Raw genomic sequence first — 17,712 nt, 5'->3', positions numbered from 1 at the left:
GCATTCAGCTGAAAGCTGAATACATCACTGCCAGAGATTTTTTAAAAAGGTATAATTTTTGTATAAACTGAAAGATGGAAACATGGATTTCTGTTACAGAATCAAGGCTGTTACATCACAGCACACAAACAATGTGAGGTATAATCAGAAGGTCTCAAAACATTTCTTCTCTCCAAGACTTTTTTTCCCCCAGGAGGAGCCCTCTTTTCATTTACAAGAGTCACTTAACTGTGCCAACAGCACTGAAGGAAGAGCACCACCATCAGTTTCTCTAAGGTTAAAAAAGCTTGAAAGCCTTAAAAAACCTCAATGTTAAAAACAGCATCATTAAAAACAGCATCATTAATAAATACCCCAACGCAAACACATAATAATTCCTTTTATTATGAAGAACACTATTTAAGGAAACAACTCACATTTAGTGCCTGGGAAAAGCTACACTGATACATTTGTATCTGGAAGGCAGTCCCTGGTAACAAAATGTTTAATACAGGTGTACTTGTCAGGGAGCTACTTGCACACAAAAGCCCGCAGCAAAGAGCTCGGAGATTTCAATAAAAGCAATTAAAGCATTTGTGGCTTTCTGTAGCAGATGACCGAGTATTTTGCACGGAAAAGACACTGTGATCATCAATGGAACAAAGGCACTGCCACATTTTACTCTGCAAGGCAAATGCAAACAATTCCTTCAAGGGTTCATTCTCCTCTCAAGCTCATTAAGAATTTTTCTGAAACGTTTTTAAGTACAAATCAGGATTTCTCTGCGTTTCTTAAAGCTGCATTAACAACTCCTCCCTCTCTCCTACCCTCTAAATGCAAACAGGTGACTGCGATCAAAGAAACCTTTCGAGCAGGAAGGATTTATATATTCCCTTCACCACCTACATTTCTCTTGGCTGGAATCAGTCTATAGTGAGATCACAAAGCATGAAAGGAAAGAGCTATTACTTAATGCATTTCCTATGCATAAGTAGCAGATGTCCAAGTGGATATCCAAGCCTAAATTAATGCTTCTTGAAGCAGCATTTAACTAGGTTTCTGCACCTGTAACCTTTGAGTAAGTACTGTAATTCACATGTACTGGCATGTGGCACTTGAAAGATGACACAGATTCAGTGATCTGGAAGGAAAGACTTTACAGTTAGAAGTCTATTTGCTTTCTATACATTTATCTATTGAACAGCCATTTAGAAATACCAATCTTTTAAAGAAATTCCTTATTTAATCAGAATTTCAGCGTAAAACCTCAGTTTGTTATTGCTTCTTCCAGTCAACCACCGAATATAACACATGGAGCTTACAATTTCTTTCCTACAGCTGTTTCATACTCCCTATGTTTCTCGTTCCAGCTTGTACTGTGCAGGTTGCTTTTAAAATACACTGAAATCTTAACTGAGGATCATTAACCGGTTTCTCACCACTTATTTCCAACTCTGCCCAGTGTGATTTCTTTCCATTGGCTGCTTCCTCTGAGGACATAATTGTGTACATCCTCCGTGGATCAGGTGGATCGTACTTTTCCTTGGGCATTCCTGTCGATACAAAATCACAAAGGATTATGACATTTTATACTGAGAATTCTTTAAAAGGTAATTTCCATTCTACAGCTAAATATTGTACTGGATATTCAATACAAATATTTAAAGGTAATCTACATCCATTTCTAAGTGTAAAAGCCTGCTCTCTTAGAGGAGCTCAGATCCAATGGTATAAGATAAAAATCCAACCCCAGCCCCCAATAATTTAATTATGTCTGTAATGCAATACAAACATCCTGTCCTGACACCTTTCACAAGTACACCCCTGTATTGCTCTGCAGACATCCCATCATACCGCAGTCTCCTTCGCCTTTGGCCTACAGAAGCAGAACCTCCAGCAACCACTACTTGACAAAGAAACTTTCAGACTTTTGGGCTTTCTGTTCTCCTTGCTGGTCAGAAAGCTGCTTAGAATAATAACCACATCCAAATTCCTTAACAACAAGACTTCAGAAATTGATGAATACCACCACTACCATGTTCCCCTTCATATAAACTACTGAAAACACTTGCTACTATTCTTGTCTACCCATCACTTCCAGGCTTACTGCAGCCCTCAACTCACAACACAAATTCAGCAACCAAGAAAAGAATATTTCTAAAAGGATCCTCAATTCTTCAAGTCTGCAGAACAACAGTGCTCTAATCCAATCCTCAGCCTACTCTTCTGAGTCTAAAAACATCATTTCTAACATAGAGATTCAGATCAGTTTCTTAAGTTTTACCGTTAAGCATCTAACTGACCTTAACTTCCCTCACTCTCTTCCTCATCGTTCCTGATAAGAAATTCAGAAACATTTCTGATCAGTGCTTCTTTATTACTGCAGCCCAGTGTAGACAGTGGAAGAGAACTGCTAAAGGTTCTTCTAGGCAGAGCCCTCCCACCAGCATTCCTGTATGGCAGCAGAGCAGTACCAGCTCTGTGCACAGAGAAGGAATGAGAAGGTGGCACTGCTGTCTCCTCTCCACCTCAAGAAAACAGTATTTGGGATTCAGTCAGTAGAAAAGGGAAAATGGCTTAAACATACCTTGATTTATATAAATACTGCATGAATTGACCCATTAGTTGCATGTTTTAAGGTTACAAAGAACTTCCAATATACATCATTTTTACCACAAATAAACACTAGCTTAGAGTTCTATGCATACGTAAGAGCTTCTATGGCAAAGTTCCCCATCTTAAGTGGAAACATCCACACTGAGAAGCACGAGCCATAAACCATAGAAGTGATGTGTGTGCAATAACTAAGTTAAACAACAGCATCTCAAAACAAATTTACAAATACATTTCAAGCAATGCAATGCAATTCCTAGAGCAAAACACGTAACAGCAATGCAAAGAAATGCTGCTGACACCCCGACAACACCCAGCTATCACACCTAGCGAAGCTTTCTATCAAGTCTTTCCTTCAGCCCTGGACATACTTGAGTACATTAGAAAAGCACTGCACTCCAATGGAACATTAACAACTAATAATCCTCACAAGGCCATTGACCAGACCTACTTACCATTCATTTAATAAAAATTATTTAACACATTAAAAAACAGAAGACAGATAATTATGTGACTTTATTAAAACAAAGTCATCCAGCCCCAAGTGCTTACTGTAACGCAGTAACTCTTGTACTGATTCACACCTCTTCCCTTTCTCACTGCTGGTCAGAGTCAGCTCCACCCAGGGACAAGAAATTCCTCTTTAAGAAGTGAATTCTGGGTAAAGTGCTCAGATTATAAATAGCAGCTGGGATGGGTTCCTTACAGAATGGCCATACCTGAGTTCTGGGGATGCTAAAAATCATTAAGTGCTAAATCATCTTCTTTAAACTAAGTTCATTAAAAAGGTAAAAACTGAAAATCACCAGAAAGGTAAAAACATATTTTAACCTTCTAGTAGCTATCTAACGAATGTAATCATAAATGGCAAAACAATACATACAGCATCTCCTCTGAGCCTGCTACAAACAAGCACATGTTCACAAATGCCATCCCCACACAGAGCACTGCTGCTGTGCTCTTCCAGGGAGTGTTCTCCTCCCTCCCTCATCTGATACATTCTCTTCCTGCAGCTCCTGCACTTAATAAACGTGCTCCACTTTCTAAAAACGAAAGCAGGTAGTACCAGAGACAGAAATCTCATTCAGTACGGAAATGCGAATACTCCCCAGAGCACAGTCAATCACACGCACTAATTAACAGACTTGCTGGTACCAGCGCTACATGGCTCCCTGCTACCAAAGGAGGATGACATACTTTTCCAGTGGGTTTTGTTCATGCACGGTAACACAACTGATGAGATTTAACAACTGAAGGTTTTAACAGAGAATATCAGTGTGCCCGTCCTGCCAGTCTGTCAGTGTCACCATCTGACCCTTCTCAGCATTCCTCTTCGATGGATTTCCCTTTCTCACTGCTGCATTTCAAAGTGCAAAGACTAAGCCTAGGATCACTCAATAGCAGAAAAAGCAGCGAGTGCAGACAGGGCAGCTTTGCTCAAGGAGCAGTCCTGGCTGCAAGGAACAGCACCGACGTGGGAAGTCACCCCAGCAGATCTTTGTGCACCTTCATTCATCAGGTAGAGCTGAAGATCTCCCAGGCCCTGACAGCCAGACTAAATGTGGGTCACGTTGGCCACCACAGAACACAAATGGGATGCCTTGAACTAAATTTCAAAACTTCCCAGCAGGGAGTAGATGGATAAATCACTGCTTTCTACAAATCACTGTCTCCTTTCTCCACCTCCCCCATTCCAAATTTAGAACCTGCTGAGGTAAATGTCAGATGAAGGGATATGGTTTTGTCAGACTAAAGCAATTTTAAGAGGCATAAAACGGTGCTGGACAACCTCAAAGCCTTTGATAAGGGCTGCTCTAATAATTAACTTAACACAGCCATCATTTACATCTCATTTTCATAAGAGTTTACACCATCTGTAATTTTCAGTTGCACCAGCACAGTCTGGGGAAAGCATTGCTGAATACTCAGCTGTTACACACACCACTTAGTTGGTAAGGGAGAAACAGTTTATCAACAAAGATAGGACACAGATAACAGAATGCATTCCACACAACCAAAATTAAATGTGAGGGCGTGTGATTATGTTTAAATGCAAATTAAATTGTTTACTATCTTGTACCGGCTTGTTAGAACTACATTTAAAAGATGAAACAAAATTGCTTGAGAGCTGATGACAAGGACAGCTGCCCACTCCAACCCCGGTCACTCAATCCCAATGCAGAATTAGGACTCCTAACCTCACAGGAGCTGAGTTAAACCAGGCTGGTGATGTCAAGAGCAAAAAGGATGTGACACAGGAAATCAGATGGAGAATCTTCAATGCAGACACAACTTTATGCCTTTGTTTGCATGAATGGCTCTGAGAGAAAGAGAGCAAAAAGAGACACAAAGTGAAGAAAAATATTGAAGATTGCCAAGTCAAGGGAGGCCAAACCGTTAGGAGAGCTGACAGTGATGACTAATGCAACAAATGGATGATGGAGTGCTGATCTGGGCATCTCTCAGGATCACTAGAGACAAAGCAAATTACCACAGGGCTGAGTTGCACCTGCGCCAATTGCTGCCCAGTTCTCCAGGTTAAAGCAATGAGTGAAGTCAGGTGATTAAGAACCAGGTTAGCTGTTCTAGAGAGCTGTCCTGGAAAAGAGAAGGTGTCATCACCAGCAGCTGTGTGAGTGCTGCTCCATTAAGCAGGTGCTGCTCTGCTGTTGAAGAGCATTTGTAGCTAAAGCACCAGTGCTGTTGGGAGTATAGGCTTAGGGGAAGTTAATGGCCTATAAAGGGAGAGCTGCCTAAGGGTCAAGTCATTTCTGCTATGGTGCTTTCCACATAAGGATGAGGAAAGGCCACAGCACAAGAAGCAGCCCTATGGAGCAGTACGTCTCTTAAGTTTAAGCAAAATAAAAGGCGGAAGTTGGGTTACAAGGCGGCTAAAAATCCAAACAACTCTAGAAGGTATTATTAATTAATGCCTCTGAACTGGAGAGGTGATAGTGTGGGGGAACCACTTGGAGTGACAAATTTGGAAAGAGGATGACTTTTTCTTCCTTCTATCCTTCCCTTTTGCTAGTTTTATGCAATCAGAAAATGGCAGGAGAGCAGGGCTTAACCAAAGTAAAGCTTTTCCTATTAAAATAGAGAACAAAAAGCTACAGATTTACATCTGAAACACCACGGACAAATTTTATTTCAAAGCTAAATATGTTAGGCAACTCCTGTAAGCCAAGTCTACCATCCATCCTTCAACTATTAAGTTCCCCATAAAACATTTCCTAGAAGTACTAACTTCTTCCATATCATATATTAAACCAGGTGAAGGAAACTTTTATTTTGAAGCTTTACATGAAACACTGAACCAATGAAAGCAGTGTAAGTTAGTATTTAGATACCATTTTAACTTCCTCTGACTCCATCTGTTATTCTGGAAGAATTACTGTAGAATCTATGAAGGAGCCTCTGCAAAGTCTACTTACAAATACATAAGGACCCTTAGATGTACCAATGCACAAGGCTTGAGCAGCAGGAATCAGCTTCTGAAACTCTCTGACATAAGCTGAGGACTTCTCGCTTCTTTTCCCCCATTACTTGAGAACACTAAAACTGATATAGATCAGAAAGCTTCTGGAAAGGAGAAGTAAACAAAGTAAAACTACACCTGACTGAGTGCATTGTGAAACTTGTTTCTTTTTACATCAAAATTGTGAATAAACTATAAAAATCAAGTAAGGCTGGAAGCAAGCAGATAAATGAAGTGTGTTTTTCTTGTATAATAAGCACACACTGACTGGCTGCCAGGATACTTCTGCTCTGTTGAAAGCAGTAGGAGAGGCTGCAATCTGCAGTACTAAAACAATGTTTACTATATAGTATAACCTAGTCAGTCGATCAAAGATCTAATAAGATGATTATAACCCGTGAAGCCTTCTTTTTCCCCCTCTCCAACACTGGATATTCACACCAGATCAGTCCTTTGTAACTTTGTGCCTCTAACCTTGACACTTCTCCATGTAATCAGAAGCTATATTCAAAAATCAGATCCAAAGGTTTTTCCCCACAAATAAGTGATTCTGGTGCTGCCTGATAAGCCTTGAACTCAAAGTTAATTTGGGATTCTCCTCACACTCAACTGTTTGCATTGTGGTTTCACATCACACTAAGCAGAACTAAGCTGGTCTTCCTGCGGTTCCTCCCTCCTCAGGACTCTGTTTCCCCTCCACTCTTGCATCAACGCTGATTCTTCCTCTGTTAAGGAGATGAGCTGGGTAAGAGATGTAAACTGGCCAAAAGGTTGGGTGGGAGTAAGAAGAAATGCACTTGGGGGAGTCAATATCCTTCATTATAGTAGTAATTTAAGTGTGTATTTGCAGCACAGTTCTTTAATGGACTGAAATCCAGACAACAATGTGACTGTTTCACTGGCCATACCTGCCTAAAATCTCCTCTTGCCCAGCAGGAAGCAAAATCTTGCTTCCAACTGCCATCATCAAGGCATTAGTTAAATAGTAACACTGAACAAAGTCTAAAATCCTACATGAAGTCAAAGTACAGTGCTTTTTAGATAACAAAACTATAGTAGTCCTCATGTATAGTCAAAAAAATGTTAGCCTGTGTATAAAGGGTGAATCTCTTCTATTGAGCTTTATTAGGAAGCAGAGAAGCTACTGATTAGAACTCAGATTAGTGATACTCTTCGAAGAGAAGGAATAACAGAAATGCACCTGAAAGATGCTCCTCTTAGGGAGGGGGGAAGTTTAAGCTAATTTTATAATACTGTATTCCTATGTTCACTATAAAACTTAAAATTTACTAAACTTGTTCTTTCACGTACACCCATTTTCTGCATTTCCCATGGAGCACTAACTGTTCATTACAGAAGTGGTTGCTCAAAGAGAGTTAAGTTTATTGCTTTCATGTTCCCTTCAGCGTTGGCGTTTTACTTACTAAGTGATGATTTCTATGGGAATTGAACTACTTTTCAGCCTTAAGTACAGGCTGAATGAAGCAACAGCCCCATGCATAGGGCTGCTGCCCTGGCTGGGATGATGAGGTGCAACAGCTGTTTCCCTGCAGAAAACAACAAGAGCTTGAGCAGGTCTATGGCAGAACTTCTCACACACCTGAATGGATGAGTTGAGGCAATACCTGGATTTACCCTCAGTCCATACCATGTACAGACAACAAACTAGTTGATGGTCTTAATCCTGAAAAATAATGGAAAAAGTAGTTGCAGGCAAAAAGCAGTGAGGAAAAGAAGCAAATATACACAGTGTAACCCAGCTGGACCTCAAGTGACACATGAGGTAAATTCAATGTACTTTACCTAAATTCTCATTTAAAATTTGGGACACAAACATACCTGCATGTGCTCCCCATAAAACCTGTACAGAGAAAGGCACTTAGTTCTTTAATTCTTGCTATGCCTATAACTCATTTGAAACTTCATACCAGTCTGATTTTTGTTTTACTCAGATACATTATGTTAAAAAAAAAAGCTTCAGTGTGGTTCATCTCTGGATCTCCCAGCCACTCAACAGCTTCACACGGGAACACGAAGCTAATTTACACCCTGCTATGTCATGCTGCTGCTGGTTCTATCTTGCTACAATGCATAACTATGCAAACAGATAAACCAAAGTGCAGAAATGTTTCCTCCAATGAGGAGGAAAACAGACTGAAGCCCCTCAGAACACCACAAATGTTTTCACGTTGAATATTCAGGAGTTTGAGGACTTGCCTATCTATTGCAATGCAACCTTACATTTAATACTAAGAGTGAATATGATTGCTCTATTGAAATATACATAAAAGAGCTCTGAGAACACTTAATATTTATGTAAGACTTGCATACTGGGAGGAGAAAAGTCTGTGTAAACATGTATTTGTTGAACAGAGTAAGCATTCTTGACATTTTATAGAAGAAGATTATTTGATTAGTGTTTTTTAAGCATATAGCACTGAAAACATAAAACTAGGGAAAAAGATCACAGATTAGGGACCTTGCTAAACAGTAATGAAAATTGTTCACCCTGGGATTCACATTTTCTTCTCCCTGGAGTGGGGAGGGATGGCACGTTAGCACTGCTTGCACAGGGGAGCAGCATATTGTGAGTCCTGGAACACTGCCCCACTGCCACGAGATTCATCACTAATGTGTGGGGAAAATGTCAAAGACTCCTTTAACCCACTGATGGATTAATGCTGGAATAATCTAAATTAAGAAAGGGGGGAAACCCAACACAATGCTAATTGGATGTGTTCAAGGCCAAGTTGGATGGGGCCCTGGGCAGCCTGGTTTGGTATTAAATGGGAAGGTTGGTGGTCCTGCCTGTGGAGGGGGGTTGGAGATTCACGATCCTTCAGGTCTCTTCCAACCCAGGCTATTCTGTGATTCTGTTATTTCATTCGCTTCTTCACTCAGTAGGATGACACTTTAAGGGCTGTTAGCATATTAACGTTTAATGGCTCCATCAGGGAAGTACTGCTGCCTCATCATATTTTGAAGAGCTCCAAAACCAGAGTTTTACCTGGCTGCCAATACAAAACAATGAGGAACCCTTCCTCTTCTGCAGGCTTACATACCATGAAAGTATGTGAGCATGCATCAGAACTATGTTATGTTAAGTATAAAGTAATGATTAAGTCAATATCTGCTGCTTGAGTGAGTATCTGTAATACAGAATTTTGTTTTTGTAAAAGGAGGGGGGGAAAAACCAAAGCATCTTGGTTTCTATCAGCTGAGTCACACAGTTGCAGGATGTTTGCTATTTTCCAGTCCTGAAGGCCTGATCAGACCACAGAGCTATAGTACCTAACTAGTTCAGGCTCTGTTTCATTAAGTCTAAAAATAAGTCAATTCATATTTTTTTTTAATGAACACGTTATTAAATTTTAACCTTCAGGTATTTAAAATGTAATAAAGGTTTCTTTGTCCTCCTTCACTCTGCATTTATAGGAATATGAGCTGCTTGTTGCTGAGGTGCACGGCAGGGGCAGCAAGGCTGCTGTTCTACAGCCCCACAACTCCCCTGCCCAGCCCTGCCACCCCTGCACTCCATTGGCAATTATGATTTCTCAGTAGACAGGCAACCTGAAGCACAGTATTCTAATGGAGTAGTACATGTAACCCTCAAAGCCTCAGGGGAGTGACAAAATTTACTATAGGTTCAGTAGTGCGACACAGCAGTTCTCACTTCCATGTTCGGTTGCTATAAAGATCAGTTTAGCCTCAAAAGAGAACTGTATCATGGTCAGAGTATGAAGGGCATGTTTCAGCCCATAGGTCCTTGATTGCTCTATCTTTTAGACTGATAACTTGATAACATTTTAGCTGGATTTTGATAACTCAAATTCCCGCTCCTGAGCATGCAAAACATCTAATGATTAGAAATACTACTTCCAAACATTCTCAGTGGTGTAGCACAGAGTCCAGACGATTAGAATAGTTCTTAATTATCAGCAATTATAAATAATGATTCCTATAGTAGAAGGCTGCTGTATACAAAACAAACATTAGTGCAAAACTAAATTGCTAAGCAAAGCCCAACCTTGAACTGGTATCCCCAGAAACACTTTGGCTGGCTAATGAACGCTAGGCAACATTCCGACTGTTTTATCTTCTATTTTAGTGCATTCTGAAATGCCAATGCATTAAAAGACCAGTCGGGTTTACTAATTACTTTAATAATTTATTTTAATTGCATATTATATACTGTACAAGCAAGATGGAATGTAAGGCATCAACTTTAAATGGAAGAGTTCCATCTTGAAGCCTTGTGCTTTGAGTTTAAAGAAATGCAAACAGTGCTAAGACCAAGGCTCCAAAGACTGACCTCACCTGCCTTCTGTAGGTGGCTGGAGAATGGTCTTACCAAGATGTTCACAAATTCAAATCCTTATTCCACCCACTGTGTCCAGATGATCCTATTTCATAATTCTCCATCATCCGAAAAACTATTTTAATTTGAAGTATGGCATAATTTATCCTTGTCCATGTTTGTATGCTATTTCAAATACTGCCCTGTATACCATAAGGCTCCTTACCATGTTTTCTTTCATACAACTGCAGAATAATTTCCACGTCTCTGCTGCTTTGTGCATGCTGGCTTCCTGTTTTCACCCACATTATTCTCTTAGCCTTGCAGTAGAACTTGGAGTCAAAGACAACCTAATTATTTTAAATGAGATTTGGACATTAGCTCATTTCCAGCCTTCCTGCTTTATATCTGAAGGACAACAGATCTCAGTGTCAAGTTCCGAAATGTTTTATCTAGAAAGTATTTTTAGGAAGACATTTACATGCTTGTAAATACTAAAGCTGAACTGAACTCTAGTTCAGCACATTACCAAACTCACTTCTACAGCTCTTCCTCTCCCATCTAGCCACATCCTGATAGCAACAGCCAAACTATTCACAAATTGTCTTTGCTTCAATTTAGACCAACAAGCCTGCAGATGTTGTTTCACAACCCCTCAGTCACGCAACAAAACCCACTGGAGATTTCTTTCCTGACCCCCTTTGTGCCCCCACTCGGCTGTGCTGGAGCAGCAGTGATACCCAGCTAAGAGGATGGCAGTGGTTTAAAAAAACCCCACTGTATCAGTCACGCCACTGGTTGGTTTCCAGTGCTGTTTCAGAGATGGTTGCACTGATGCAGCTTGCAATGACCAACCAGAGCAGTATTCTCAGTTCTGTCACTGGAGAATTGTCTTCAGCTGATTTCTTGCTCCCTACTTGAACAGCAGTAGTAGCAGAAGGCACCTGGGCTGCTCCATGTGGGAAAGGCCTGTCCAGCTCTCTCATCTCCATACTTACATCTCTTAAGATGTCCATTAGCAAAGATTCCTTTTTAGTTTTAATCACTTCACAGATCACTTATTCCAACGCTCTTGTCCCTGAGAATACTCATCTATGTACAGACAGGCTCTGATTAAGGCAGCACTAAAATTTCTCTCCTTGAGTCCATAGTACTTTTGCTTTGTCAGGCAAAGCTCTTCTGTTGGGTGGACAACTGTTAAAACTCTTTAAAAGCAGATTAAAAAGTATTAATGGTGGAAGTTCAGCAGAAAACATTTCAGTGTGTTTCATTATTTGGTCACTTATGGTACAGGCTCACATTATAACAAGTGATACGGATCAGGCTGTATGGGTACAAACCCAGCTTTGCTTTAGTTCAGTTTCAAGCCTTCCTATCCTTGCAGATGTCATTGCAGTGAGTTCCACGTGGGAGGATCTGGCTGTGAAGCACAGGCCATTTTCTGACCCCCGACCTGCAAACTGACCTAAACAGGGTGATGCTTTTGTGGAGCTCCATTTAACCTGTGTGATCCGTGCTTCACTCTTAATGCACCACAGAACAAGCAGTAAAGCCACACAGGTAACCTGTAATATGCAGTATATTGTTATTCCTTCAGTCCCCTAACAACACAAACTAATGTTCCCATTGGTGTGGCACATTCTAGACACAGCCACAGCCCTCAGATGGGCCTAAAGTAGGAAGCTGCTTAACTTGCAGAGTAAAGCTTGCAGATCAGGAACAAAACTAAGACACACACGAGAACCAGCAGAACACCATGGCTACAATCACATCTATGCAGCAGCCTCAATAAAATATCTAATGTTTCCCAGCTTCAAGAAAAACAAAAACCCCTCTTCCTGCAGAGCTCCAGTACAGCACAAACCAAAATCCTAGCAAGCATTTTATTTCTAGGTAACCAACTATGCACACATTTTCAGCTCCTAGGCCCTCCTCCATTCCTTTGCTAAAAAGAGCCCTCTGAGGCATTAAAAAAAGGATTTCTGTTGCACTCTTACAATAGAGAAAATTGGGTTGTTGCCAATTTTTTTTAAAATAAGCACCATCTTGGAAGTGTAATTAGTAGCTCAACAGGACACGTTAAGCATTTTAACTGCTTTTTCTATGGGACCTGCCTAAGCATTTGTATTCTTGAAGGCTCCACCTGCAGAAATCACTTCAATGCAGACAACGTGAGTGCAGGTCCCCAAGCTTATGCCAAGCTGCTGAATGAGTTCCTACAAACTGATTTCAACATCGGAACATAAATTATGTGGCTTAATACAAAGTTAGTAATCTGGCGTGATACTGCAGAATAATCATACCTCCAAGTGTGAAGCTCCAGCACTGAAGGGGGAATACAAAACAGGTAATGCCCTGCAGTGACTCAGTTGGGCTACTTTATGTATGAAGCCTTTGTATGCAATGGAGCGAAGGTCAACATATGCATCACACAATTAGGACTAAATTCCAGAGGCAGGACCTGTTGAGATCTTTCTCATGGGGTTTTAAGGCAGAAGGTGCTTTTTGAAGCTTATCATACATCACTATTACCTTTGAATGCCATACATTTCTCCTAGCAAAAAAAACCCAAACCCTTTAAGTGACATGCCTTGTATATTTCAATTCTAAAGACTGAATGGCAATTTCATTCATAAGGTTATAGCCTGCATACAACCTTCATTCATAAACCTTCATTCAGTCTGCATATAACCTTCCCATCATGTGGCCCCATTTGAGCCAGGGACAGCACGTTACAAGCTCTACATATACAAACATAAACACAATAACATGACAAAACAAGGGGCTAATTTTAGACCTCTGCAGCCTGCTAGCAAACAGAAGCAGGAGGCTGCAGCCTCTGCAGCAGGGCTGCCTGTTGCAGCAGGTGCTGCACAACTTGAATGGGGAATTCTGGTTCACCACCCAGCCTCCCAGGCACGGTGGCAATCCAAATAACAACACACGGCACTACAAACAAGAATACTGAGCTGTTTAGTGGTAGTTTAACACGATTGCTTTTATTTACACTGCCACGCTTTAAAGAATAGGTGCTTTTGTTGGTGAGCTGGGAAAGCATTTTCTATTTGCTCTATCTTAGGAGTATTCTACCCCATTTTAAAGAGTGTTTTCCATCATGAACGCTGCACTTACTTAGAAGAATAAGACTTCCTAATATTCAGCATTGCCTGATCTTAGTGGTTTTTACCTTGATGAGCACCATGCTCACACAATCTGTGGCCTTTTGTAACGTGTTTTCAAGACTTCTTATGTAAAATTTCAAAAGCATTTACCTGCCCCTGCAGTATCACAGTCTCATCTACCTTTAAATTCCAGTTCTTCCTCTAAAATTCAAGCAAAGTAAACAGCCTGAACTCATTGTGTCTGCATAGAGTTCAACTCCAAAATGCAAACAGAAAGGGGATGCAGGGTAGTGTCCGTTTTATAAACAGACTGATCCACACGATTCAGATGAAAAGTGAGTAAAGAGTTAATCCAAATGTGAAGGGCTCCATGTCTGTAAGAGCATGAATAAACCCCCACAGAAGGCTTCATGGCCAGCAGCACACTCCACAGAGTCCAGATGAACCAGCAGGAAGAACAGAGGGCGGATAATCCTGTAAAATTACCCCAGTGGAAATGCTGATAAATTCCCAATTACGAGACCTGCTCTAAAATGAAAAAAAAATGCAAGATACAAAACAATTACCAGTCAACACTTGCACATCTCTGTCTTTAAGCCAGACACGTACTGCAGGTATTCCTTAATCCCTTGAATTCTGATTTGTTACCCGTTGTGGTGAGAGCTAGATTAAGAAAATAAACCCTAGAAAACTATCAATTAAAAAAACAAACAATCAAAGAGAAAATCCTGGAGATCTGCAACCCTGCTTACAAGGCAAATAGCTGCCTGCAGAATGACAGCGTGGGTTACTATTAATGTTGGGGTTGGAAGGGACCCTGGAGATCCCCTCCTAATAGGTTCCCTACAGTTGGTTGCATAGGAAAGCATCCAGATGGGTCTTGAATACTGCCATAGAAGAACATGGCCTCTCTGGGCTGCCTGCTCCAGTGCTGTGTCCCTGCACACTTGTAGAGTTAGACATTAAAAAGAAAAGAAGGGGAGGGTGGAGGAGGGGGAGAAGGAAAACAACAAACCAGTTTGACTGTATCTGTTATGGCTGTACTCTCACACTACAAAACGATGAGCACGGTTGATATGGATTTCTAATATTCACGGACAAGTCGTAGAGCTGCACCGTGCACACACCACGATGGAGACAGATGCTCAGACACAGACTTTCCTAAAGCCCCCTGTGATCCCAGCTTACAGCTCCCCACAAAGCCCTGAGCCACAAGCTCCCTGCGGGCACACAGGCCCCGCTGACCCACTTCTCCACGCTCCATGGGCTCACACAAGCTGCGAGCTCACACACGTGCGTGCTCACACAGCTCCACATCCCCCCACTCACCCAAGGAAGCTCCGTCCCAATTCCCCTCTGTTTACCCCCGCAGGTGTGTGCCCCCCCCATGCCCAACATGTCAGCGCTAGCCCCGCCCTACCCCGCCCCCATTGGCCGCCGGCGCTGCCAATCACGCTCTGAGCGCTCGGATTGGCTCTCCGTCTCTCCCCCCCTGCCCGGCCGCTCGCAGGGCCGCGGGCCGCCCGCTGCCACCACAGGCCTCGCCCCGGCAGCGCCGTCCGTCGGCGAGCGGAGGGTTGAGGAAGGAAAGGAAGCGAAATGGCTGGAAAATTGCGCTTTGGACCATTATCAGATTGATGTCATTTCCCTCTCTGCCTTTTGTTTAATTATTTTTAAACAGTTGGGGGAAAATAAATAAATAAATAAATACATATATACGTATATATAAAGAACTTGGAGCTTCCAGATGCCGTTACACTAATTCCTCTTAATTGCCCTCCGACACGATCGCAGCCCGATTCTCGCCGAGCAGCTGCCAGCTCGGCCCCCGCCCGCAGCCCCGAGCCCGGCCCGGCCGCCCCCGGCTCGCCCCGACACACAACAAAACAGCCCCCCCTCCTCTCACCGAACTCTCAGCCCCCCCATAGCGGAGGATCCCCCCCACCCTACGCCGCTCGCCATAATAACACGGCTCCCCTCCCCCCCCCGCACCCCCCACCCCCGTTAACCCCCGCAGCCCCGCTCCCCGCCCTCCCCGTCCCCCTGAGCACGAGCCCCCCCTCGAGGCGAGGCTCCTCGGCCGCCCCGCCCCGAGCCCCCGATACCTGTGGCTGCAGCATCCCCGTCCCCCCGCCGCCCTCGCTCCGCCGCCTGCCTGGCTCTTTGTTTCCTGCCGCGGGCCGGACGGGAGAGCAGCTCCCCCCCGCCTCCTCCTCACACTCATTGAAAGCAAACAAGCATCATGGCGGCGGTGGTGGTGGCGGCTGCTGCGGGCGGGCCGGCCCTTCTCCTCCTCCTCCTCCTCCTCCCTCCGCCCCGCCCGCCGAGGCCGCCCCCGCTCCGCGGCTGCGCAAGGCCGGACCGCAGGAGGGCGCTGAGCGGAGCTCGGGGGTCGCCTGGTTCGGGGGTCGCCTGGTTCGGGGGTCGCCTGATGGGCCCGGAGGGGTTTGTCGTGGCCCCCGAACCGAGGCGTGTGTTGTGGAGCTCCGGTGGGAAGGATAAGGGGGGTCACGGAAAAGTGGATAAAAGTGACGTGTGTTTCTTGCCACAGCGGTGTATGGCGGTAAAGCAGTTCCCAGTGTGAGGCCAGGGAGCCTAAAGGAAGTCTTCTTCTTAAAGAACTTTAAATTCCACATAAATGCGATGCAGAGCTGCAGTACATGACCTCAGGCAAAGCATGGATCGCATGTTTAGCAAAAGGGATGTCTTTTCCACGCGTGTATCCATAATAAAGCAGATCCTTGCCCCAGATCCTTCACTGTGCCATGGCCACGGGCTTCCATCTGCTGGAACTTCACTTTTCTTTTATGTTTTTGGTTATTTGAACCAGTCTGCATCTCCACATCAAAAGGAACGGTAAAGAGAAAACCTCAAGGGAGGTTCAAGATAGATGTCCATCACCAGAGCTTGTGATGGACACAGAACAGGCTGCCCAGGGCGGTGGGCATGGCCCTGAGCTGCCAGAGCTCAGTGGTCCTCGTGGGTCCCTTCAACTCAGGATACTCTATGATTCTATTATGCTATAAGAATTCCCAGATCACAACTCTGTTTCTGGAATGGGAAGGGTAAATAAGAGTTGAAGCCTCACTTGCCTTGGTATAAATGGATACATAGCTGGAAATGAATGGCACTCTCTTTGGTGTGCAATGAGGCATTCTCTACTAAGAATGTGAAAGGCACTGAAGCAGGCTGTGCTTCTGAGGAACACCAGCAGTAACCTATGTGAGCAGGGCTCTGAAAAGTGACCCCATTCTCGTCAGGAAGGCTTAGTTAGCCCTCTGGCACTTGGTTTGGGAAATAATCATGCTGTACTTCAGATTTCTGTTCAGTCTTATCCTATCATATATCTGAGATGTTCTCGGATAGCAAACTACCTCTCTGTGGTTGTGTCAGATACCTGAGCTGGCTTGGTCACTGGATGCGGCGCGGACTCTGCATTCAGTGCCAGCCTGGCTGTTCAGGGCCAACAGCCATTCAGAACTGAGCAAAGCAGCTCTACATGTCATTCCCTGCACTGTATGTGCGTTCTTTCCAATAACCAGCTGTCCCACACATTCTTCACTTAATACTTTCTAGGTCAGATATGGCCTCAATCCACTGTATCGTTTTGCCTACAGCTAGTTCTCCAAAAGCAGTAGTCAAGTACTGGAGTGCATGGCAGGATTTTCCAGGAATTGCTTTTCAGCAAAGGAAAATCAGGTGGTTTTGTCCCTCAGGAATGATTGCAGGGAAACTTCATGCCCTGGGGGCAGATGCTGGGGTAAAATTGAGGTACATTTGGAAAGATATACTGGGGAGGGCCTTCACCTATTAATTCAGTATTATTGACTGTTGTATAAGCTACCAGTAGAATCATAGTACATCCTGAGTTGGAATGGCCACAGAAGGATCATTGAGTCTGTGCTCTGCACAGCACCACCCCAAAATCAGACCATCACAGATCACAGGCATTCAGCAAATTTCAAGTTAATTAACTCTCCAGTAACTTTACAGCTTATGTGTAAAAGAAAAACCCAACACAACAACAGAAACCCAGCAGTATTTGTGGAGCCCGAAGTTACAGCACATTGTATCAACTTCTGTTTGACCCACCACTGTGCTGCTGTGGTTGGAAACAACAGAATGAAGTAAAAACATGTATGTATGTGGGTTTTTGGTTTTTTTTTTAGAAACTGTTATGCTGCTCGGAATTTCCTGTGCAGAAGTGCTGGGGCTCATCGGTA

General features: G+C 43.3%; 1 protein-coding gene across 2 annotated transcripts in view; it reads right to left on the bottom strand.

Moving 5' to 3' along the window:
* Positions 1-15,780, bottom strand: part of CNOT6 (CCR4-NOT transcription complex subunit 6) — a 30,489-nt gene extending 14,709 nt beyond the window's left edge. For both annotated transcript variants that reach the window (XM_015875808.1, XM_015875809.2), the window contains exons 1-2: positions 15,595-15,780; positions 1,419-1,532 (exon numbers count right to left, since the gene is read on the bottom strand). In XM_015875808.1, the coding sequence (XP_015731294.1) occupies positions 1,419-1,530 (112 nt within the window). In that variant the 5' untranslated portion in view covers positions 1,531-1,532; positions 15,595-15,780. The remainder of the gene's footprint in view (positions 1-1,418; positions 1,533-15,594) is intronic.
* Between the last annotated feature and the right edge of the window lie 1,932 nt (positions 15,781-17,712).

This window comes from Coturnix japonica, chromosome 13 (assembly GCF_001577835.2).
Source record: "Coturnix japonica isolate 7356 chromosome 13, Coturnix japonica 2.1, whole genome shotgun sequence".
In the NCBI taxonomy this organism is placed as follows: Eukaryota; Metazoa; Chordata; class Aves; order Galliformes; family Phasianidae; genus Coturnix; species Coturnix japonica.
Note: the sequence above shows the minus strand (reverse complement) of the source record. Positions and strands in the feature narration are given on the sequence as shown.